This window comes from Dromaius novaehollandiae, chromosome 4, assembly GCF_036370855.1.
Source record: "Dromaius novaehollandiae isolate bDroNov1 chromosome 4, bDroNov1.hap1, whole genome shotgun sequence".
NCBI classification, from domain to species: domain Eukaryota; kingdom Metazoa; phylum Chordata; class Aves; order Casuariiformes; family Dromaiidae; genus Dromaius; species Dromaius novaehollandiae.
Window position 1 is genome coordinate 75,140,417 of NC_088101.1, and position 23,993 is coordinate 75,164,409.

The window sequence follows — 23,993 nt, forward strand, 5'->3', positions numbered from 1 at the left end:
GAACTGGTTGGCTCTGTTTTGCCTTCTTGGTCTTTGACTTCTTAGTCTTTTGTTTTGGGTAAACTGGAGCTAGGCCGTAGATGGAAGAAGGTTTATTGCCACATGGCCAGCGACTAGCTCATCACACAACTTGAAGCAGATACAGCATTCTTATGCTATGGGTACAGCACTTTAAACTTTCATACTTGCCAGGCTCAAAGAACAGGCAGGAAATACTTCCTTAACATGAAGTAGAAGTTAATAATGAAGGACTGTGTTTAGGGTTAAACTGGTGGTAGGTGCAAATTCTAAGCAGATCTAATTGAGCAGCAACTAAAGAAAGCATGGGCCGTGGCTAGCTTTTCTAATACCTAATACCTTTTGGTGTTAGAAAGAAAAGTTGCATTTTTCCTTTCTTCTGTTCAGCTCTAATCAATGTGGAGCTGTAGAATCTAATTCTGTTCACATGTCATTGGACATTCTCTATTTTGGAGATACTTAAAAGCCATCTGGACGCAATCCTGGGCAACATGCTCTAGGTGACCCCGCTTGAGCAGAGGGGGTGGACTAGATGATCTCCAGAGGTCCCTTCCAACCTCAACTATTCTGTGATTCTGTTATTTTAATTACTCACATAAAAATGCACATGGCTCAGATGAGTCAGGTCTGTCACTTTTACTGCAGTGGTAATGCTGAATTGTGCTTGGTGCAACACTGTGCAAAACACCGTATTTCTGGCCAATGCAATATAAAACTGAAAGAGGAAATATATGGGTTTAAAAGAGAAAAATAAGTGCCTTATCGTTTAACAAGTCCCAATCTAGATCATGTAAAAATGACATTTTAGTGTGGTAATTGTTCTGATGTAATTCAGCTGCTCAGCAATAATTTCCCCCATGTGGAGATGCTATTCAAGAACAAATAAAATGGAGTAAAAGGACTCTCCAGAACAGCCATTGCGAAACAGCTTTGCTGGGAGAGCTGCACTGGTCAGCTTTTCCATGTAGACAGTCTGTGTATACTAACTGGTTGCATCTATTAAAATCTCCACAGAAGCTGCCATTTTCAGTTATTGGGTGAAGAAAGATAATTTCATATTTTGCATTGGTTATTTTTTATCCGTGGCAGTAAATAATTTGTGTTACACCATCTACCCTGCCCTGGTATATCAAAAAACATTTTCCTGCAACATTAAGCTCATAGGGGAAGCATATAGCCCCGTAACTGGGATTGCTGCAGTAAAGCACGGTGAAAGCTATTTTTATTTTGTGCATGTACTTGGAAAATGAAACGTGTTCAGCTGAGTCATGTTCCTTGCTTAAACACTTCTTCTCATTCCTGCTTGGATACCCCATCTTGTATAATGGATATGCTGAGTAGGTTACACAGTGGTATGATTTCACTTTGTATTTTTGTGACCAAGGTGGTATTCACTAATATAAATGTTGGTAACAGCAAGTCATTCTGGTAGATTATAAAAATTGATTCTGCATCTTCAGTAGGCAAATTCCATGGCCAAACCTGTTTGAGAAGTGCCTGGCCTGCGAGCAGTATAGGATGCTACAGCTGTTAACTCTGCACTGCTTTTGCAGATGTCAGGTTGATATGTTTTTGGTAGGCTGTGTTGGAATGAATTCTGCCAAAACTTCCTGTTTGCAATATAATATAAGCAGGAATACCTCATTACCAGCTGGTTTATCTAATTGTGTGTGGGTGGGTTTTGGTTGTTTTTGTTTTTGTAAATTGAAGTAAAAAAAAAACCAGAGACTTTTTGATTTTAAAACATATATAATATGGAGTTATGCAATTTGCCATCAGGGAATAATTTGCCAGAGTCAAATCTAATATTGCACCAGAAGCATCCAGGGAGGTCGTCTGTTAAAAGGATGGCATTCCTGCTAGATGGTGATGTCATTGCACACTTTTTGTTTTTTTCCTAGAAAATCTCAGCCCAAGCAAATGGAAGCCTGCAGACATTCAGATATCTGTAGAGTAATTATCCTTTAGTAATTATCCTTTTTTTTCCCTGATATGTATCAAGATAGGAGAAATATTGCAGTGCTATGTCAGGACTTCATAGATAATCAGGCCGTTCCGTACCTAAGCACTACTTCAAACTGTATATCAGGTAAGATACCCAAAGAAAGGAGGGTGGGTGTGATGTTATAAGCTGAGGAAAAAGTCATGCATACAAGCAGTCTATTTGTGTTATGGTAAATACACTTTGTTTTTAATTTTGGCTGGAGTTGAGGGGAATAGCAGTTGTAGACCAGAAGAGCTAGGAGGAGACAGCAGAGCAGTTGGGTGGTGAGGAAGGAGAGGATGTAAAGAGCAGTCAGGATGAAACTGCTATAGGAAGTCTGAAGTTCAGACTGTTCTGAAAACAGCTTATTTTATCCACAGTTCCTGGTTGCAAAACTTCCAAGATACTTCTCTTGTGGGTCTGGCAGAAGATCAGCTTATTTGGCCTGGGAAGTAGAATCTATTCATTTCTTCCTTCCATGTAATTTTTAGGGGTAGGAGCACTGGTGGCCTCAAGAGCTGGCAGAGACCTACTTGTGTTTGGGGATGAAGAGTGGCTCTCAGCCCTATTTTACAGTCTCCTTTTCCCATGCCCAGTGACACCTTTGAATGTTTTTTCTGTTGGCGCTAGGTTCCGATAGCTTTAGCATTGCTCAGTATGTGATGGGGCTTGGACAGCACAAGCCTCGGTTACAAAGTAGAAGGGAGCTGCTTCCAGATGCTGAAGGGTTTTGCCCCTTTTCAGCAAACGTGCTTTTCCTTCCCATTGCCCTGTTCTATCTCAAAGACTTCTAATTACATCACCTTGGTGAAATGGATGTGTTGGTTATTTGCACTTGCCAGAGAATTTTTTTTTCTGTTAGTTTCTTGCTTTCTCAGAAAAGTTCATCCGTAACCTTATTTTTTTGGAATGTGATATGGTAAGCAAGGTACAAATCTACTTTAAAGCTAGAGATAATAGTTCTTCTTTCATGATAGCATTTATCTTGAAAGTCCTGTTGGCAAATGTATTAATGCAGAAATACAGACTAATATTTTTTCTATTATGTAAGAATTATGCGTTAGCTGCTGTTTTGAAAGTAAATTTTTACAGATCGCTTTTCTTTAATCACTAGATCAGGTAAAAGAATTACTTGCACTCTAAAAATGCATTTGAAAATTAACCGTGGTATCCACAAGTATCACATGTGTTTTGTCAGTCTGTTTGCACTGTGGAGTTGTTTTTTTAATATTTGTTATCAGAAATCAAATTGCATGTTTTGTATTTCTGTGCTAATAGGAGTCAGAGGACAATATCAAACTGAGGTTTTGGTTGTTTTGTTTGGGTCATAGTTGGACAAAATTCATAATGTATATACCATACAAAGAACAGAACTGCACTGATTGTAATGAGAAATTACAGTCTGTTACAGGATAAAAAACCCAGGTAATAGTGTATTTGAGTTGGGGGACAGGAGATTCATGAGTTAGTCACAATAAAAGTGAAATACCCCATTTTCAAGCAAACCCTTTCTTGCAACTTTCTACAATACTTGCTATGATTTGAAAAAGATGCCGAAAAGGCAAGTTTGAATAAAAACCACTTTTTTAAAAAAAAAAAGAATCTGGTAAAAATGCCTTTGACTTAGTACTTCAGTACTTTCAGTATGTCCCTGCTGGTGTTCCCTGAATGCTATGGAGAAAAGCTTTGGGAGACAGTTTTGTGCAAAGCATCCAGAAGAGCCCGGCCGTAACTCTCACTGCCTCTCCGAGGATGGAGCCCCTCTGTGCTGAGCAGGGGCTCTGCAACCGTCTCTAACATGTAGGTAAGTGAAAGTGCAGGTTTACAGAATCCAAAACTGTTGATGCAGTTTCAAAGGTTAATTAAGAATCAATGGAAGAAACAGAAGAAAACCAAAAGGGATCTTTCTATTGTAGGTGCTTTCCTGAACAATATAGTCGTTACATGTGATGTACATATAATTTGCCTGGCAGCAAAGCCAGCTTGAGAAATTTTCACACCTTATTTTACAATTTATTAAGATGAGAGTTTGTGGGGCTGTGCTGTAAACCAGTGCAGTGAAGTAAACTGGGCTAAAAATAAACCTCTTTCCCAACCACTTTTTCCGTGTGCTAATTCATGTCATCTCTAGCAGTGGATGCTTTGGGTTAAACTGAAGCATCTTTCAGAGTAAATACAAGCTGCTATCAGCACTACTGAAAAAGCTTCACCTAGTCTCTAGACAAAATATGCTGTGTGCTGGAGTTGCCAGCTGCATGCCTCAACTCAACACTAAATCCATAAACTTAAATATTTAAATCAAGTTTTTTTTTTTTTTTTTTTAAGATTTGGCTCACATGTGCATCCTTCATTTATTCTCCATCTTTAATCAGTGGTTCCAAAGACCTTACGAATGTCAATACTAACAAGTATTCTATAATGGAATAATATCCTTGGTATAAATTATTTGCTTTAATATAGTCTTTCATTCACTTCAGTTTAAAGGATTTGTTTTGTCCTGACTAGCTAAAGGTCATAATGAATTAAGTCAGCTGAATACCATCAGAAATGGGGATAGCCTATGGCAAAGTCCTGCAGTCAAGCTTTCACAATCTTTGTGAGATTGGTGTTTGCTCCTATCTTGTTTTTATTCTACCTGTGGATGTAAACGACACTGAAAATTACTTCTGTAAGGTAGATACTGAGGAGCAGGTGAACTGATGCATATGATTTTGTTGCTGACAAATGAAATAGTACCTGGTGTTAGCAGTAGGATATTTTATAGAAAACACAAGTTCTTACTAAGTCATTAATGTAACTGTTTCACTTTGAAAGTCATTCTAGGACTAGCTCATGGTCACAAATTTCCTATTATCATCATGTTCTATTTGATTTTTTTTTTTTTAACATCTGTCATGACAATTTTGATGTTGTCCAATGGAGCATGCTTGTGGGACAATTTTATCTGACCTGTTCCCATTGCATTTGAAAGATCTTCTGCCAAGGGAATAAGACTGAACAAGTGGAGAAAATGGAAGCAATGTTTTGTCTTCCACATGCTTAGCCAGGCCAGGTAAGTAAATGATTCTGGACTGGAGCCAAAAATCAGTACTAGAGAGCATTAAGCAGCATACAGTTATCTGTATTGGTAGAAATCGTTTTTTAATAATTTGAGGCAAATGAGTTTCATCAAGATGCCCCTTATACTTAGCTTGATGTTATAACTTTAGAATACTTGAATAGAACTTGAATATTTGATTTAACCTATGCTTATAATCCTTCTCAAACAAGCCTTAGCTAATAGGTATCGTACTGGTATTGCATTAGTGCAACTGCACTAGTGGTGCTAATAGTAAGATGTCTGGATTGTCTCCGAGCTGATAATGGGTGATGCTGGGCAGGCTGTCAGTGTGGTACTCGACTCTGCCTTCCCCCATTGCTCCTGCCAGTGGAGCCATGCTACCCTTAAGGCAACAGTAGAAAAGTATTTTTCACAACAGGAAAGAACTTAGGCAAGATTTCAGCAAGATGGCAATGAAATGTGTAATAAAGATAGGAATAGTACTTGACATCAACATAGGTTATGTACAATCATTGTCTTTTTGGATTTGGATAAAAATATCAGATAGCTTGGATAGAAGAGGGATGCTTCACGGAGGAGCATGTAAAGTGAGTAGCTGAAGAAGTCTCATTTTTATAAAATGCTTTTAGACAAAGGACTGAAAAAGTGCATGGTAAACTTTGAAATGAGACAGCTGCAAAGTGTTGAAAAGTATAGTCATAATCAAAAGCATAATCATATCAGAAGAAAGGCTAATTTGTTAGTGTTACAAGATAACTAGTTAGACACAACTGAAGTTTAAAGAAGAAATGTGGGCTCTGAAACAGAAGCATCTATGATTGCAATCTCAGAGTGTAGGGAAAAAATTGGGGTTGCATTTAGCTTTTTGGTCATCGTCACCACAAGATGGAAGAGGAAGCTAAGCTACAAATCTGACACGCTTTCATTTGTTGTTTTGATCATCTTCAACAGAGACACCCTGATGTGAGTGCTAATCGTCTAGAGTGATGATCGCAATTACACTGCAAGTTATTTTGATAATGGGTTTTGACTCCTTAGGTAAGTCCTTAGGTAAGTAAGTAAGTTCTGTTTATTTGCTTTGTTCAGTCACCTGTGATGCTTGAGCTGGATTAAAAAAGAAGGGGGGAAAAAATGGATTTAATACAGGTAGAATTAATTCTCAAAATATATCTACCTCAAATAAACCTGTGCGTGTGTGTGTCCGGGAGAATGTTAACTGTATTTTCACAATACAGAGATCAAAATTAAAGTGTGTGGGGAAATCTACTGTGCCATGTGGTCAAGCAGAAGTTATTTTTAAAGTATTTTTACAAAGGGATTGCTGTAGAAAAAGTGTAGAAGAACAGATCTTACTTAGAAACCCAAAATGATATTAGGTTAATCCAAGCGCCATTTTGCTAGACCCTCAAACTTGAATATTTATTGTGACTAGTGCTGAATGTAAAATTTTCAAATGTTAAAGAGGCTTTCTTCTACATCATGTAGATCTTTCTTCTGGATCATGAAATACAAAACAGTAAGGTTTTATGTTTCTTTACTACAAATTGTTCCAAAAATACTGAAGAGCATTCAGTGATACAAAGAAAAATAGGAAATGGGAGAGATGGAGAAATTAAGTAAGGACAAAATAATGTCTTTACATCTTGGTCTTTTTTCTTTGAAAGGCAGTAAAGCAGCAAGACGGAAGGGCAGCACAGCCTGTAACACAACTGTATTTTAAATGACAAAATAACACAAAAACTGAAATTAACAGTCAATATTTTGTCACCTGATCAGGTTGTAGGTTGTCATTTACACACTACATATATTCTTTCCCTTATTTTTCTGCTGTTTATTACCCCTATGCTCTGTCTTTATTGTTCTCTGCCTTTAATTTAGGCAGATACCCTGTTCTAGTCTACATTTAAGTGCTAAGTTAGCTCTATCATGCTATGCACAAATTCACAATAATAAATATACTGCATTCTTATCTAGAATGAGACTATATATAAGTGAAAAAGCTTTTTAACATGTACTTCTAGAACATGACAGAATTTCAAAATTTCGTAAATCTCTGCTGCTGCTATTGTTTATCCTATCCATACCTATGAGAGTTTTGCAACTGGTTCCTCTCAGATGGGTCTAGATTCTTCACAGTAGAGCTGTGAACAGTCAAGCTGGGTAAAACAAGTACTGGGCACCAAACTGCGGAGGGGACTAACTCCTGGGTGTCTAGCTCCTTTAGGTATGGTGAATGGGTGGTTGTTTCTAAGGGCAAAGGAAAAAAAGTAGATTTGTGTAATTCTGATAAAACTTACCTTATGCCATTTATGGGACCAGAAATGTTTAGCCAAATCATTGCATCCCTCATATGTTGGTTTAAAATGGACCTGAGTTACAGATAAAAATTTGAAGAAAATCGTGGAGTTTATGCTCATTGTGAATAGTTTCACATTTTAATAACATAAATGCCAGAAAAGAAAAAAGGAATGGTAATTGTGGGAGGAGTGGCTGATACACCAGAGGACTGTGCTGCCATCGAGAGGGACCTTGACAGGCTGGAGAGATGGGCAGAGAGGAACCTCATGAAGTTCAACACAGGCAAGTGAAGGGTCATGCACCTAGGGAGGAATAACTCCATGCACCAGGACAGGCTGGGGGCTGACCTGCTGGAAAGCAGCTCTGCAGAGAAGGACCTGGGAGTCCTGGTGGACAAGCTGACCATGAGCCAGCAATGTGCCCTTGTGGCCAAGAAGGCCAACGGTATCCTGGGGTGCATTAGGAAGAGCATTGCGAGCAGGTTGAAGGAGGTGATCCTTCCCCTCTACTCAGCACTAGTGAGGCCACACCTGGAGTACTGTGTCCAGTGCTGGGCTCCCCAGTACAAGAAAGACATGGAACTACTGGAGCGAGTCCAACAAAAGGCTGCTAAGATGATTAGGGGACTGGAGCATCTCTCCTATGAAGAAAGGCTGAGAGAGCTGGGTCTGTTCAGCCTGGAGAAGAGAAGGCTGAGGGGGGATCTTGCCAATGTGTATAAGTATCATAAGGTAGGGTGTCGAGAGGTGGGGCCAGACTCTTCTCAGTGGTGCCCAGCGATAGCATGAGAGGCAACGGGCAAAAACTGAAACACAGGCAGTTCCGTCTGAACACAAGGAAAAACTTCTTTACTCTGAGGGTGACAGTGCACTGGAGCAGGTTGCCCAGAGAGGCTGTGTAGTGTCTTTCCTTGGAGACACTCAAAAACCATCTGGACACAAACCTGTGCAACGTGCTCTAGTTGACCGTGCTTGAGCAGCGGGGGTTGGGCTAGATGATCTCCAGACGTCCCTTCCAACCTCAATCGTTCTGTTTAATTCTTTAAGGCAGCATATGAAACAGCCTCAGCAGTCAGGTCATAGATTTTATAGGATGAGCTCTTCTGTGACCACAGTCACTGTCATTAGAATAAAAAAAGGTTATCTGACCTCTACACAAAGTGATTTCACTTTTAAAGAAAATATTTTATACAGAGTTGCGCAGTATCTCATGTAGATCATCTTGCACATGGACAGCAAGTGATGAGAAGATTCAAAGCAGGAAAGAGTAAAAAGTTTTATTTCCTCTAATATTGTCTGAGTCAGCCTTAAATGAAAGCCAGGCAACAGACTTGATGAATCAACTTCGATCTGAATAGAAAATTGTACACAAACTAAACTAATGAGATGGACTTGACGCACCAGAAACCACTCCTTCAGCAACAATTTAAAAAGAAATGTTTCAACAAAATACTAAAGAAAATCACCCCCAAAATCTTGTACTTCTGTCATTCATTAGAAGCAGTGGAGGACAGGAACTCTAATACAGTAACAAAAATTGTAGTGGGTTTTTCTTTCATTTTGATAAATCATGCATCAACGATTCATTCTGAATGAGCCCTTTGGGAATCATTCCTTATCTGGCAGGTGAAATTCAAGTGTTTAATATGCTTTAAACTTAAATCAGAATATATTCAAACTCTGTTATAGAAGCTTTTTATTTAAAATAAGTGTATCAACAACTACACAGAAAAAGTTAATGTTACAAACAATCATGGTGAAGAGCTTTAACAGGCCAGAACAGAAGTTTTATTTTACTACAAGCTAATTGCTGTTGCTTGAGGGAGAAGTGGGTAGTAATTAATCTTAAAAACTGTCAGAATGATTTTTACAGTGTTAACATTTTAAATGCTGTGACTGTAGACATTGTAGTAGTAATGTCATCTCACTGCTGTTTTCACTTTAAAGCTACTTCTATTCCTCCACTAGCTACAAGTCCAAAGAATTTATCAGTCATCCAGACACCGACGAAAGTACACTTATCAGTTGGAGACTCCACTGAAATTGCATGTATTTGGGAAAAAATCAGTTTGATTGAGAGGTATAGAGTAAGCTGGTATCTTGTCAATGAAGAGAACATCACAAAGACTGTAACATCGGACCTTGTCTACATGTCCAATGTCGCCCGTGAAAACAAGGATGTGCTAGTGATAGAAGCTGCCAATGTAAATAACACTGGACTTTATTACTGTGAGGTAATTATTGAAATACCTTTCTGTGAAAGAGTATATGGAAGTGGAACGATGCTGACTGTTGGGAAGAAAGGTAAGTTAGCAATAGTATGTGCGTGCCATTTAACTTGTCATCATAATTTTTACATTGTATTTCATACATTTCCTCCCTCTCCCGCAGCCTTCCCTCAACACTGTAGATTTCAGGATGAGTGAGACAAACGCAAGGAAGACCTGAATGACTCTTTGCAGCAATCCACTTATCCTCTCTGCCTCAATACCCTCATTGCAAAGTGTTCGTTTTCTTGTATAAGGGTTTGCTGAGAGGAATCATTACTGTTAGCGTGTGCAAAATCTGTGTATCAGCTATGTATTTCACAGAAGACCCAAACGCCTTTCCTTCCTAGAAGAGATTCGGTAGGCTAGGTGTGAGACAAGGAAGGAATCTGCTGTGTGGTAAGGAGCGGCTGAAACAATCGCATGGTTACTCTGTTCAGTAATATGCAGATCTTACTAGCCTGGGGGAAAAATTAAGGTCCCAGTTCAGAATTCAGCATTGGTAAGCATTAGTACAATGAGTTTTCAAACATAGTTGTTTTTAGGCAATAGGGATGACACACATTTCACCTAACTTTAGAGAAAGAATGTGTCATACCTAGAGGACAATTTACCTTACTTCTGCTACGCAGCTCTCAAGATCCTGTGCATCACTTTTTGATGATGATGATCTCCCTCTCCTTTTCTGTCTCTCTACTGTAGAGAAAGAAAAGGTGACTAACTCTGACTAGATCTTTATCAAATATTCTTCTGATATATAAAGTCAAGTCTTGGGAAGTAACCTCTCTGTTCATCCACCAAAGTCCAGTTTTGGACAATATTTTAAACTGTTGACAACTTGTAGTCCCAAAGGAGGCACAAGAATGATCAAAGGCTTAGAAAACATCAGTGGCAAAGAATGAATGAAATGATTTTGTTCCAAATGAGAGGAAATGGATGTAATAGGCTGCTAAAGAGTTAAAATAACCTGATCTTTTTCAATGAGTTAAATGATCTGATCTCTCACTTGGTCAAGTAGTAATAGCCTTAAAGTACAGTAGAAAAGATTTAGATTAGACATTTGGGGAGGGGGTCTAATTTCAGGAATAGTGAGCTATAGGACAGATTGATTGTAGTGTTCGTTGCTCATATCAGGTGGACATCCATAAGGAATAGCTAAAATACAGATAACCCTGTACTTGGGTAGGTGGATAGACTGACTGATTCTTCAAGTTGCTTCCTGTTCTTTTTCTGTTATGATGATGTTCTTCTATTGTGTCCTTAAATAGTATATTCCTTTACTTGAAAGATATAATTGCAGAAGCTGACTCACGGGAAAAGAGAGAGATGGCCATTTTGGCCATCATTCCTTTCTTAGTGGCAGTGGGAAGCTTATATCTTTGCTACAAAAAGAAACAGGACTCCAAACTTCCTGGTAAGTGGCAATATTTCCATTTACACACACTCTCAAAATTAAATATCTCTTTTGGGATGGGTAAACAGGTGCACTTAAAAGGCATCACTGAGAGGAATTTCAAGATTAAACTTTTGCTCCCCTGCTCTTGATCTGCTAGTGGGACCTAGAGCTGAGTCATTTGAGAGCAGCAATTACAAGGTCAACGTGACCATTCTTGCAGCCACTTGCTTTTATTATTTGTCTTTCATTTAAGAGTGATCACTTTGAAGACTAGGGATCTTGGCCTGGCTAGAATATCAAAGGAGTATCAATTCTGGTCATTTCTTAACAGACCAAAAAAGTGAGGAGCCAGAACATAACTTTGTGTAATAGTCTTGTTCCTGTTATCAGCATTGCCTGTTGAACATGACACCTGGAAGAACTGGCTTTAGGGACTTTGTTGCAAGTTGTGTTTAAGCTGTAAATACTTTTTAACTAACTGTTAATTTTTGTTGCAAAGTCCTGTAATGAAGAACAGAAGTTGTCATCAGAAAAAAGTGTGCTGCAAGGGTAGGGGACAAGTGTAATATTGGGCATCTGCAGGTGGTGGGCCAGACACATAACCTATTATTAGGGTTGCAATGTGAAGCTTATTCAGCTTGTGAGTTGCCAGGGATGTAGAAGGGATATGTGTGACATGAGATGCAATTCAGCTTGCGGGTTTAAAAACAAAACAAAACAAATCCCCTGGGATTTAGACAAGTGAAGTGCCTAAGCTCCTATTTTGGTCAATAGAGTTGATACAGGCATGGATCTTGAGGGCTACAAACCGACCAGTTGTAGTGTCTTCTGAAGGCCGAGCTGACCAGCTCTCTAGACCACTTTTTGTGGCTGTAATTCTGTTGACCAGCTCTCTATTGCTGAAATAGAGTTTTGAAACCTGAAAGTAGTTGATTTCATCTGCAAGCTAAATAGCACCCTAATACCTGTCAGCAAGACTATAGCCACACAAGAGCTCTGCGCTCATCCTTGCATTTCAGAGCTCTATAGAGCTCTTTACTCTGGTAAAGTACCAGTATGACTCTGGAAATGGACAACAAGCAAGCAGGGACTGTATCTTATTTCTGATTAAGGTTCTGCCCAATTTCTTATGCCAGAAGAAAGACATCAGGAGGAGCAGATGCTTCAGGTAGCCAAACTTCATGGGAGAAGTGAATCCATCAACGAAGCAGCTGAAGAAAACTTATCATGTAATTCTGCTGAATGGGTAAGTGACTTGTAAAACGACTCTTGCTATGAGAAATAGACTTCCAAAATGAGGGCCTGGGGAGTGCAAACTGAACAGAAAATACACAACAAGGCCTAGGATGGCATCCTACTCCATGCTAAAAATTTGAAGTAGAAGAAATGTTTTATCACAAGAGTCAACACACTAAACAAGAAAAAAAGATATTTATGTACTAGGAAACTATTGGATTCTGTTGATATGTTTAATGACACTCTAGAACTGCCTGGAAAGGGGAGCAGCAAAAAGTGGAGAACATCAGTACAGAGACTGGATGAAAGGAGTGGAGGAGAACACAGCAGTGGCAATGATGTGGCTTTACATATATTTGTATGCTTGTCGGCTATTCCAGCAGACAGCAGCCACTGAAAACAGGTAGCAGACTCCAGGCTTTCATCTTTTAACTAGATTATAAAGTAGAGCAGCAAAGGGAAAGAAGCCCTAATTTAACTCTAGTAAAGGTAGGTACAACTTCCATTGCAAACAACTATCTGAGCAGGCTTGGACAAGCCCCACATTTGCTCAGAGGGGCAATTCAAAGTACTAAAGGCCACAGTGGTTGCCATGGTCAGAACTGGCACTGAGCATAAAGATTCCTGAATTCTCCTGTCAGTGAATCTGCCTTGATTTGGCTGTATTGGTACTGAAATCACGGTGAGAGAGGATATCAGAATGCATGTAATAAAACAGTAATACCTATCTTTTGTCATTCAGTAGTCATAATTTGGTAAAAATATATAGCTGGGAAGATCTGTCCTCCATAATATATATATTCCCACTGGAGCTGAGAAATTTGTTTTTACAGGAAATATTTTAGTAGAAAAATTTTAAAGTAGTCCCTTCAATATACAAAAAAACCTGAATGACATGGTCTATAGTCATACTAATAAAATATTCTAATTACTAGCTATAAATGGATAACTTTTCTACTTGTTAATATTTGATGAAGATGTGAGAGAAATGAGATTGAGAATGAGAAGGCAAGCAAATATCAAAGGTGTTGCAGAGTGAAGAATTCCCTACTAGCCACTAACTGCTCTGGGTTTGTCTAGACAACAAGAATCATCCAGAGGATGTGTGAATACCATTAGAAAAGGTTTTTTGTTGTTGTTTTATAATTAAACAGATGTTAGCAGTGGTGACCTCTTGTCATGATATAGGATCAATGTTTTCTTTCATGTAATAAACATTTTTGCTATTCTATTAAAGTAGAAAGAATGATTTTGTAGTCTTATTTTAAATGTTAAAGCATAACTGGATCTCATAAATCCTTCAAGAGGTCCAGTAGATTAGTAAAGCAAGCATATACAATGTGCACATATGCTATATTCCAGTTGATTAAGCCAGTAGTGACAAGCAAGTATTAGGGTGTTTCTGGAGCTGCATACATTGCACTTCAATTATGTTGCAGAACATGATCATTTAAATACAAATTGTGGTCTTTTCTGTTACTAGCTGTGGCTTCCAGTGCAAAAGTAAGTATCTGAAAAGTTTGCACCAGTTTTTTAGGTCACTTGGGAATTTGCTGTACATTTCTAGGTAGATTTGGGCACTGTTTCTGGATCAGTGAGTATCAAGCTTCTGTATGCCTCTGCTAGGCTATTTAAGGTCTCTAATTTGTTTTTACAATATGAACAATGTGCTACTCTCAGTGACAAACTTGTTTTATTTAATTATTGTATGAATTCTAACTGTTTTTAGTTCTTGGGATTGAGAAGACAATCTTGTATCACAGGACTTGAATCAAGGCGTGGATTTTACTCTGGTCTACTGCAATGGCCTAACAACACTGAGCAATTAGTTCGGGTGACGACATATAGATCCAAGCATCTAAATTAGCTTAACCTGAGAGTGAACATCCCCATAGCAATGCTGGCCTGTGTAACTGTGCTTTTACTACATAGCACTTGTCCCCTACCTGTCTGGAGATTCATCCCATGGTTCCTGAGTTGAGATGCTCAAGGAGTGTTTCCCAGATGGTTCTGCCACTTGCAGGGGAAGTTGTTCCGTGAGGAGATTATGGGAAAAGGTGGTGTTTTTTACTGCAAAGTTCTGCAGGTTCCAGCGCAAACCTAAGCACCACTGTAGCTCTAACTCAGACTTCCTACCTCATGGAAGCATACAAAAAGCACACCCTTAAGGAAGGGGCTGCGGTTGCACAAAAACATGTGGAAGCATGATCCAGATTAGGTAGCCATACCTACCAGCTTCCTTCCTGGCATTTGGTCAGTAGGTGCTCTGATCCTTGTTTATTAAAACAAAAATAGTAAACTGCCATAGTAGATGAGTACTTTGCATCTGGTAGCTAAACAAATACAAGAACCGAATCTAAATGAAGAAAGGCAAAGCCTTCGGATCCTGATATTGAGGCATGGTTTCCCTCTAAAATGACTCTGTGATTCTGTGATGAATCCAGAGTGTCTCTTCTGTTCACTCAAGGCTATGCTAGCTGTTGTGTGTTATGCAAAAGTTAATTTTAAATAGCCTTCACTGGTAAAAGTTATTTTGACAGGAGTTTTCTTTGTTTTTTAAGGCTGTGTCTACACTGTATGAATCATACGATCTTTTTTACAATGAACCAAGATAAAAGATGGCAAATCCATTGTGACTACTGTGTATCCAGCGCAGCAGATGAACAAATCCCGTGAATGAGGGCAGCTGAAGAGTCAAGAACAAAAGTGAGACAAGGATTCACTATCTGCTTTGACACTGAGAACTACAGGATCATGTCATGAATAACCAATATGGATAAAGATCTATGAGACTGAAAACAATACCATAATTTGTTGCTGAAATATAGATTACGTGAGTCTGCTGTCAGAAGCGCGTCAGTGGGACAATATGCCAGAACAGATGTTGGTTCAGAACAGTCTCTGAATGTTTTGTCATTGACTTTATCATAAGGAGTCTGAATTTGGAGGTTGTTGTTTTAGAAGGCTGTCTTCAACTCTACCCCCAACATCCAGAGTGCAGAACTAATAGAAGATACATTGTCATACTTCGAAAGTCTTCTAGATTGAACAGCATTTTTCAACAAAAGTGTTACTTCAGGCAGCCAAGCACTGGCTGCCTGAAATTTGATGGCAATCATTCAACCAAATAGGTAGGTACTACATATAGGATGAAATCTGATTCCTGAAGCAGTCATCAGTGCTGACTACATCTTAGCAAGGGTGATAGGCTAAAAGGCATTGCTTTCCTGTAGAAAGGGACTGTTGATGTTAATTCATTCACAATATTAAAAGCCTTCCAGAGAAGGTAGTCTCCTATGGACAATGAAATACTCAGTTTAAATGAAATTATATATAATAGAATTATATATAATTATCATTTAATTGTGGGGAGGCTTGGAGCACATAGATGTTAACGCTTATTCCACTTTTGCCCATTCTAAAACTAGAGCATCACTGAAGAAATAAATCAAAACTAAAAATGCAAGTAAAACCTGACTTCCAAGGTCTGATCAGAGATGAAGAGTAGTGACAATAAAGCTGATTGCAATTTTCCAAGGACTACTGAATTCTAAGAACAGATATCTGAAATGTATATGTATTTATGTAACCAGGATTGTTTTGTCTTCTGTTAGAGTTCTTTCAGAGCCAAGCTGGAGGTTAGAGCATCTCATCAGCCATGCAGGGAGAAACAGCTTCATTGCTCTTAAGTTTTTGTCACAACTTGTATTTGAACAGTGCAGTAAACCCAGACTAGCTTCCCTAAAGCCCTTAAAAAATAGCTTGCTTATTTTAAATATGTGACTGGTTTGCTACTTAATGGTTTATATTGAAATCTCTGTGGTTGTAAAGAATGACTCTCTCTCTCTCCAGCACATCTATGCTGTAGTGACCACAGTTCACAAAGCTACCTCTTAGGTTACTGTAGCTCGGCTTTGGCTCACTGTTTGTGTGTCTGGTTTCCTGGGTTGTTCTGTAACCTCCCCTGAATGCCATTCTGCAGTGAATACACTGCTGTCTATACATATGCTGTAATCACTGCGTTGTGAATATACACGGTACGAGAGAAACACAATTTTCAATATTACATTTCTTGGTGTTTATGTATAACTTGAATAAAACAAGAGGATTTTGTCTTTTCTTCCTTTTGAATTTCAGTCATTTTTAAATCTTGGTGCTTTTTGTCCTGAAACTCATTATTACAGATTTTTTTACTTTGCTGTATGGCAAAACACTGTCATGCATCATCCTTAAATAAGGCTCACAAACATGACTCAAGATTTCCACAACTGTGGTATCTTTGTCCTAATAGTGTAAGAAGGACCTACACAGGAAAGTTTGAATCAGTAAAATGGAGGCGAACTTCATACCAGGTCCCTGATCAAAGAAGCCTTCTGTTATGCATCAGAGCTGTAAGTGGTTGCAGCAAGTTTTGGTCTTTCCATGTACTGCTGGTTACTTCTGTAGTTAAGCACTGAGAGATGTATGGTATCTAGGGAACTGTTAAAAGAAAAATACTAAAACAACAGCGAGAGAGCCACCATTTAGTAGTTTGCAAATCATTTTTGTATTAAATATGTGGTTCCCACCAGCAAAAAGTTTGGCCTCATTAATAGCTGCCCATGTTTTACATGTTAACATGGTCGTTTCCAGGGTCTGCCTTTGAAGACTACACCCAGTTTATCATGACCTGTTTTTATCTATGGCTGACAGTGGCTATGAGCCAGCAGACTATTTCCAGAGCTCCCACCCTTTGCCCTCCTCACTCAAGAATCTTGACAAATGTTCCACGTTTTTTTCTCGGTTTCTGTAACAGCTGGAGAGTGGCAAACTCTATGAGGATTTCTCAGGACAGGCCCACTTCTGCTTTTTCTTCTTGGTGACTATTTTGGTAGCTTCATAACAAAAAGAGCTCTGTAATTAACCTCATGACACATTCGGGTGTGCAGCATGATCTCAGCTTTGACTGTCCATTGAACTGTTTGGTATTTAACAAAGCCCCTATGCCTAGTAACACAACTTGAGGAGAAGCCTGGGCCTCTGATGTTAGCTGTTTGGGGGGTTCTCCCTCTTGAACAGGCTGCTATAAAGTGGTTCCAACAGTTTAATTTGAGGTTTGAAATCCCATTTTAAGCATGGGCTAAAACACACCGATTTAAGAACAAGACTGCCACAATCTGTTCTAAAGCCTTGCATGTTTTCTGCCATGCTTTTAAAGTCCCTTCAGTGTTCTTTGCTGAGTCTTAGTCTTACAAATGAGGCTTTCCGTTTCTGTCACTCTAACGAACCCTGGTCTGGAGAGCTGTATTTCTCAGTCTATTATATTCAACTTGAGAGTATGGCCCTGAACTCTTCTACCTCATCCTGCTCCATTGCACAATGATCCAGTAGAGTCGCAGCTTAATTAACCTGCCCAGCACTTTGGCAAGGCAGCTGCAGTACGTAGGTACCGTCCATTTCAGTCTCACTTGAACCACGCTTACTTTCCCATCCCGGGGACAGGGTTCCTTCGTCTCATACCACCCGTAGAAGAGTATGGAGCAGGTAGTCCTGTGACCCTAATATCAGGGATCCTTGGTAGGGGGTGGGATGATGAGTAGCCTCAGCCACTATATGGACAAAATAGTCATGTTTGTGCGTGATAGTATGACTAATATCCGTGTGCCTGGTACAGTGTTTTCAGAACAGCAGTGACGTCAACTCAGTCAACTAAAATTTGTTTGAAAACTGATTTTATCTAAAGTGGTGTCTCTGTATTGCTAACACAAGAACTACTACAAAACTGAGTCAGTTTTATTCACGTCAGTATTCTCACAAACACAACTGCTACAAGCCAGCCTTAAATGACTTAAGGCTGTCTGCACATAGTTAAAGAACTCACTCAGTTTGAAAACACACCATCATTAAGCATGTGCAACTGTGGATGTAAGTTAAGCCTATATGGAAAGTTTGGTCTAAGCAAGCAGGAAGGCTTTTGTTTGAATTGTAATTTTTGCCAAGTTCTTAGCATTGCTTGGTCAATAAAAGTTAAAATCAGTAATTTGTCTGAGCTAAAATGTTTTTGCTTTCTTCTGTATTAAAGACTATGGTCTGAAGATAGACAGATTGTTTGGAATAGATCCAAGTTAAAAGAAAAATGCTGCTCTGAAGCGAACCATGCAAGGAAAAGTTGAAATGTGTGGTGGGGTCCACACAGTCCATGTTTCCACTGGCCTAAAGAGGTTGTGGTATTCTTTCTGAATTCTGCATTGATGAACTCGGCCGTGAAACCTAAAGGCGTTTTTCTGTACTGAATCTATTTCACTACCAGAGTCTAAACCAGCGCCGACTGCCACATCCTTTACAAACAACTGCAGAAACAAACCAAAGAGTACAGTGTCATGGAGGATCAGAATTTACTTTTACCATCTGCCTTGCATGTTTTTGATAGTTACAAGGAAAGCTGTAAAGATTTTTTTTTTCATGTGTAGACTTGTATCAATATTCCTGTAACAGGAAACATCACATACAACTGAAAAAAGCACAGAAATCAACTTCACCACATCTGGACAGGAGAAAAGGCAGGTGATAAGGTATAAATGTTTCTCATTTTCTACATAATATAACATACTATGATGAGAAGAAAGACTTTGATAAACTGCTGCAATCTAATGAGAAGGCTTTGGCGAAGTCGCCCTGGGCTGGCAGCGTGTGCTGGTGGACTTTGGCAGATGGGATGTGGCAACTGTTATCGCCTTGGCCTTTCTCCAGAGCACAGCCAGTTGGTGGGACTTTGCTAAGTCTGTAAGTAACATTAGAGTGGGCGCAATACTCATACCTGAAGAACGTTACCTGAACGGGAGCCGAGATCCTTTTGCTCTGCGCCTGACTGGCCTGGTGGGGTTACCTGCGTTGGACACGGGCAGCCATGCAGACCAGGGCTAGGAGGATAAAGAGGGGTTTTGCCCCTCAGTAGTGGGAAAGTATGCTTTTCTTTACAGTGTTCAAACTCCTCAGCAAGGTGGGTTTGCCCAAATATTATCCTGGGCTGTGAGCAGGGTCAGAGGACATGTGAGTACGTTTGTCACGGTGCCTCCCGCCAGCGAGCCTGGCTGGGCAGGGGCAGTAGCATCGCGTGCCACCAGAGCTGCTCTTACCAAGGTTACGTCTTTGTTTTGTCTCAGTGAGGGTCCAGCTCCACAGAGGGGGAGGAGCACAGAAAGGGTGAAGGGGACATGAGAAGTGGAGCACCTGTGTTCAGCGTTGTTAGCAGAGTAAAGAAATGCAAGGGTTAAACGTGTAAGTTAAGCAGTGCAAGACTTCAAAAGAAGAACAAGGAATTGGGTCTGGGTGTCCATCTGCTCTGGGACGCTCCATGAGCTGCTGCCTGCTTGTGCCCTGACCTTGCCTTAAACTTCAGTTGTGGGCAGTCTGAGCGAGGAGCGCTGTATCTGTATGCTGCTTAGCATAAGAGCACCGTGGTCCCTGGTTAGCACTTCTAATACTGCTATGACAATCAATCACAAAAGCTAGAAGTACATATTGCTCCCTTTTTTTAACTTGATAGCGTTTTAATTCTGGAAAGAGAAAAACCATGAGCATGTCTGGTGAGTACAGCAGGCAAAGGTCAGGTAGGAAGGCTCAAACACTTCAAAAATACCGCTGGGCTGGTGGGCTCACTCTAGTAGAAGACTGTCTCTTTTCTCAGTTCACAGCTGTACCACATTAAATAAAACTTGCTCTTGTATATTTTCTTTTTAAACACAGACTAACCTCAACCTAAAAACTCAAAGTGGAAATTAAAGAGGGACTGTTTCTGAGCAAGAAAGGAAATGGAAAAAGTAGCTGCTGTTTCATTCGAGCTCTGGAGGGAAAAATAAGCTGATAGCCTCTGAGCAGATAGAATAACAACTGGTTTCTTATCTTGCCTTCAAGCCCGCAGCGCGGTGACGAAGCCATGAGAACAGCGAGCTGCGGGCTGGACGTCGCCCATGAGGACATTTTGTGAGGACATTAAGAGGCCTTTTCTGAGAGACTGTCACCTGCGCTGGTTTTTCCCCTGATGTCAGTTGTTGTTACCAGCCTTGCCCCGGTGTAACTGGGAGCAGTGAGTTCATCACTGATTATTTCTGCTCTGAAAGCACTTGAACATTTTAAAGCAGAATTGGCATGTTGTTTTTTGATAACGTGTTTCACCTCTGCCGTGTTGCCGTGCTGGACGTTAACCTCATAGTTATTGTTCGAGACCACTCCGAAGACCTCTGGCGTTGAGCAGTCCCAGCTTCAAGGGTGTTTCGCTGTCGACCTTCAGCTAATACAGTACAGGGAGGGCAGCCCTGAGCAGGCATCGGCTTCCCAGCACCCGCTTCGTGCCAGTGAGAGCAGGGCGAGGAGAGGCCCAGGAAGCCCAGGGGGACTGGGCCCTTCCCACAGCTCTCCGTCATGGCGGGGTATTTCCACGTCTAGATCTGGGAGGGAAAAGGAGGGCAGAGAAACCCCCCCCGGGCAGTGGCACATGCACGGCACATCCCCGGGGAGGTACGGCCACAGCAGCAAGGAGACCGTGCGACCCGGGAACAGGGGACGGAGCAGGACACAGGCTCTAACGGGCAGTGGGAAACAAGCTGTCCTCGCAAGATCCCCTTCAGCTGACCCAGGCGAGGAGCACGAGCCTGCTGTAGAGCTGCCCGCGCGGGCAGGAGGGAGCTCTTCAAACTCCATGTGGAGTTTTGAAACAAATCCAGGCTGTCGTACGAGGCCTCCTCTGAGTCCGATGCATTTTTGAGCTTGTAACATGTTAAGCAGAGACGTCAGATGTGTTTTAATAGAAGATGGCTCATACGGATTGAGAACATACAAGACTATATTCGTTTCAATACAGGAATATTTGTGCATTTTAAAAACGAATGTGAAGTGAAACCTGTGAGGGTTTAGCTGCGGTGGAGATTGTGTGATGGGAAGGAAAGGCAAGTTCCTCTCGTCTATGGATAGACCTGATCTAGACCTAATTCTAGACTTACTAATTGATCTTGAATACTAAAAAAAATAAATCATAGGCTTGTCCATAACTAAACATTTTATTAACTAACTGACTTTTACATTTTTACCTTTTACCAACTATCATTTTTCAAACATTAAGACATTAATACTCTGCAAGTAATAGAGACACAATAAAGTGCATTTCAGTGGTGCATTGTGTTTCATTTCCATGCTTCTTACGGCATTATGCATTGAAAATAGATTTCAAGGGAAGGCGTGTAAAATAAATTGTGCTTACATCTTACAAAACCAGAACTTAAGCTTTTGGTAAAAAGCCCAGATAAAATGTATATGGGCATCCCCTCTGTATTCAGTAACTGTCCCACCAACGGCTACTCTGTTATGTATCTGAGAACCCCCAGGAGGTAGTGCCCAGGTAGATTTATACACACTTAAAAGATAGGTTTTAGCCAAAACAATGCAACTCCAGTGTTTATTTCCATGGCCATGTTTCCTCAACATGCTCCAGCATCCTCTGGTTTCAGATCAGACCCCATCCTGTTTGGGATCTCCCCTCACTCCCCCAGCTCAAGGACTTTCACACTTCTCTGCAGGTAGATTTTTATTTCCCTTTTTGTTGATGGTCTCTTCTTTATCTGATAAGCAAAACCTGAAGTTAAGCTTACTGCTACAAAACCATGCTCCATTTCCCGTTTCCTACCCAACCTTTCAATATTTCTGAGCCAGACGTACTCGCTTGCTGCCCTGCTAACAATGACAGACCGATACCAGCGTTTGCCTGCTGCCGAAGCCCTGGCTGTTCTTATCCGGCACACTATGCCCTGGGATTACTCTCTGGAAACGAAAACCAGCTAGCTCTATGAAATGTATTTTCTTGGGAACTTCCTCTTAATCAAAGTGCAACGTAAGTCTCATTACAGTGTATATGGAAATCACCTCACTTTACGGTATTACTTATGTAATAGCAGTTCAGCTTCTCATTTCTTCATAAATCAATATTTTGAAATGCAACACAAATATTTCTGCGCTATAATGTGAAGATTTCCTCTTGATGTGTTGCCTGCTTCTGGGCGTACGCAGACAGGAGGCAGCTTCCTCTTTGAGATTCCTTCCCCCTGAGAAAATGGTTTTGTACAATAAAGAGAAAGTAATATTGTTTAGTTCAAGAGAGTCAAATGGGGCCAAAATATTCCTCCTTGCATATGAAAGTTTCTCGAAAGCTTTTCTGCAGTCGGCTCACCTCATCCTTGCATCTCTTCATCTCTCACAGTGACAGAGAGGAACTGTCCATAGGTTTCAGTCTGCTTTAGAGATTACAGAACAACCCTACTCTATTGCAGCTCGTGACATTTATTTTTTGGTTTTTCTGTCTGACCATGTCATGGAGCAACTTTTTGTTATGCTGAGCACACCTCAGCATGGCCCCATATCTGAGTAGGGTTTTAGAAGCATTTAAGTAGCGCAAATTAGGATCAGACTACCTGTATGAGACTGGTTAAGGAACCATAAGACTTAAAAATCATGACTGAAGTACTTGGGTAGATGACATGCAGTTACTTCAGGGGATGACCTCTCTTTCTGCCATTACTGCAAAAGGCAAGAGTAGTTTTGGAAGCCTTGATGTAAAAGGTGCAGAGAACAGCATCCAGGAAATGATTCAATCAACGACTGAAAACTTGATAAAAGTAGTTATACTGTAGATATCAATATATTGGCTGTAATATATTCACTGACTTTATAATCTCATATAGCTATGTTCAGTGCATTAATAAATATGTTTAAGTAGACTCAATATGCAGTGGTAAATTATGTTTGCCACGGTACAGCTTTGGCAGACAGCAGTGTTAAATTCACACAACCGGTTGATCTGGGTCTTCTTAATTTTACCCATCTCTAAACTTCATTTGAACAGTATGCGAGCTTATCACTTGGATTTATGAAATACATTTTAAAGCTATTTTGAGATGTAAATGATATCTAAACAACAAAGACATAGATATATTTGAGGAACCTTCAAAAGAATTAGCAGAACTGCTAAAGTGCATCACTGAATATCACAACAGGCTTGTAAGACCTCTTTCTGTTTATACATCATCATTGCCTCGTTTTTTTAAATCCTTCTAGCTGTGTTTTGCAAAACAATGTAATGGTTGTATCATTTACTCACTAGATGTAAATCCATTTACCACAAACTGTGAAAATGAAACGACCTTTAAAAACTGTTAACCAGACTTAAAGGATGTTTTCAGAATCAATGCAAAGGAAAACCTTGTCCTTCACAAAAGAAAGTATTTTGATACTCTAAATTCAACAAAAAATCCAGGACACTGGGGTTTTTTGATAGTTTTGTCTGTGTGGGACATGCATTGCTTATTTACGCTTCAGAAGTTATCCTCACGCTAGGATGAAAGCTAAGTGCTTTTAGTTGTGCTGCCAAGGTACAACTTAAGAAAATGGAGCAATTCAAAATTGTAACTTGTGTTTCGTTCCTTCCGTGCGTCTTACATTCATTTTGTGGGATGATTTGTGGGAATTGTCAAAAAGTCATCCTCATGTAAATTCCTTCAACTTTTGGAATAAGCTTTAAGTGATGATAAGCTCTAACAGAAGTCTAACATTTCAGCTATCCAAATGCTGATTGTGACATAAATGGCACTACAGAGTAAAGGTGATAAATGGATTTCTTCAGGCCTTTCCAAAACAGAAGCTGCTGCAAAGAGCATAGGATAAAATTCATTCTCTAAGAGAAAATCAGCACAAGGTCACACAAATCTCA

At 40.0% G+C, this 23,993-nt stretch overlaps 1 protein-coding gene across 5 annotated transcripts; it reads left to right on the forward strand.

Annotated features, from left to right (window-relative positions):
- The first annotated feature begins 140 nt into the window (after nucleotides 1–140).
- On the forward strand, nucleotides 141–16,379 carry LOC112996488 (uncharacterized). 5 transcript variants are annotated; one of them, XM_026121976.2, is made up of 6 exons: nucleotides 141–5,054; nucleotides 6,015–6,113; nucleotides 9,329–9,664; nucleotides 10,916–11,041; nucleotides 12,136–12,269; nucleotides 14,821–16,379. In XM_026121976.2, exons 2-6 carry the CDS (start codon nucleotides 6,050–6,052, stop codon nucleotides 14,872–14,874), a joined length of 714 nt encoding a protein of 237 aa, XP_025977761.2. In that variant the 5' UTR covers nucleotides 141–5,054; nucleotides 6,015–6,049; the 3' UTR covers nucleotides 14,875–16,379. The 5 variants fall into 5 exon arrangements, with proteins under 5 accessions (XP_025977761.2, XP_025977763.2, XP_064367529.1 ...); XM_026121978.2 differs by having other exon boundaries at nucleotides 6,015–6,101; XM_064511459.1 differs by lacking the exon at nucleotides 141–5,054 and having other exon boundaries at nucleotides 5,786–6,113.
- The last annotated feature ends 7,614 nt before the right edge of the window (nucleotides 16,380–23,993 follow it).

Coding starts and splice junctions, on each gene's coding strand:
- LOC112996488 (XM_026121976.2), top strand. CDS start 6,050: ATGATCGCAATTACACTGCAAGTTATTTTGATAATGGGTTTTGACTCC. Junction 6,114..9,328: donor CTCCTTAGGTAAGTCCTTAG/GTAAGTAAGTAA, acceptor TTCCTCCACTAG/CTACAAGTCCAAAGAATTTA. Junction 11,042..12,135: donor ACAGGACTCCAAACTTCCTG/GTAAGTGGCAAT, acceptor TTTCTGATTAAG/GTTCTGCCCAATTTCTTATG.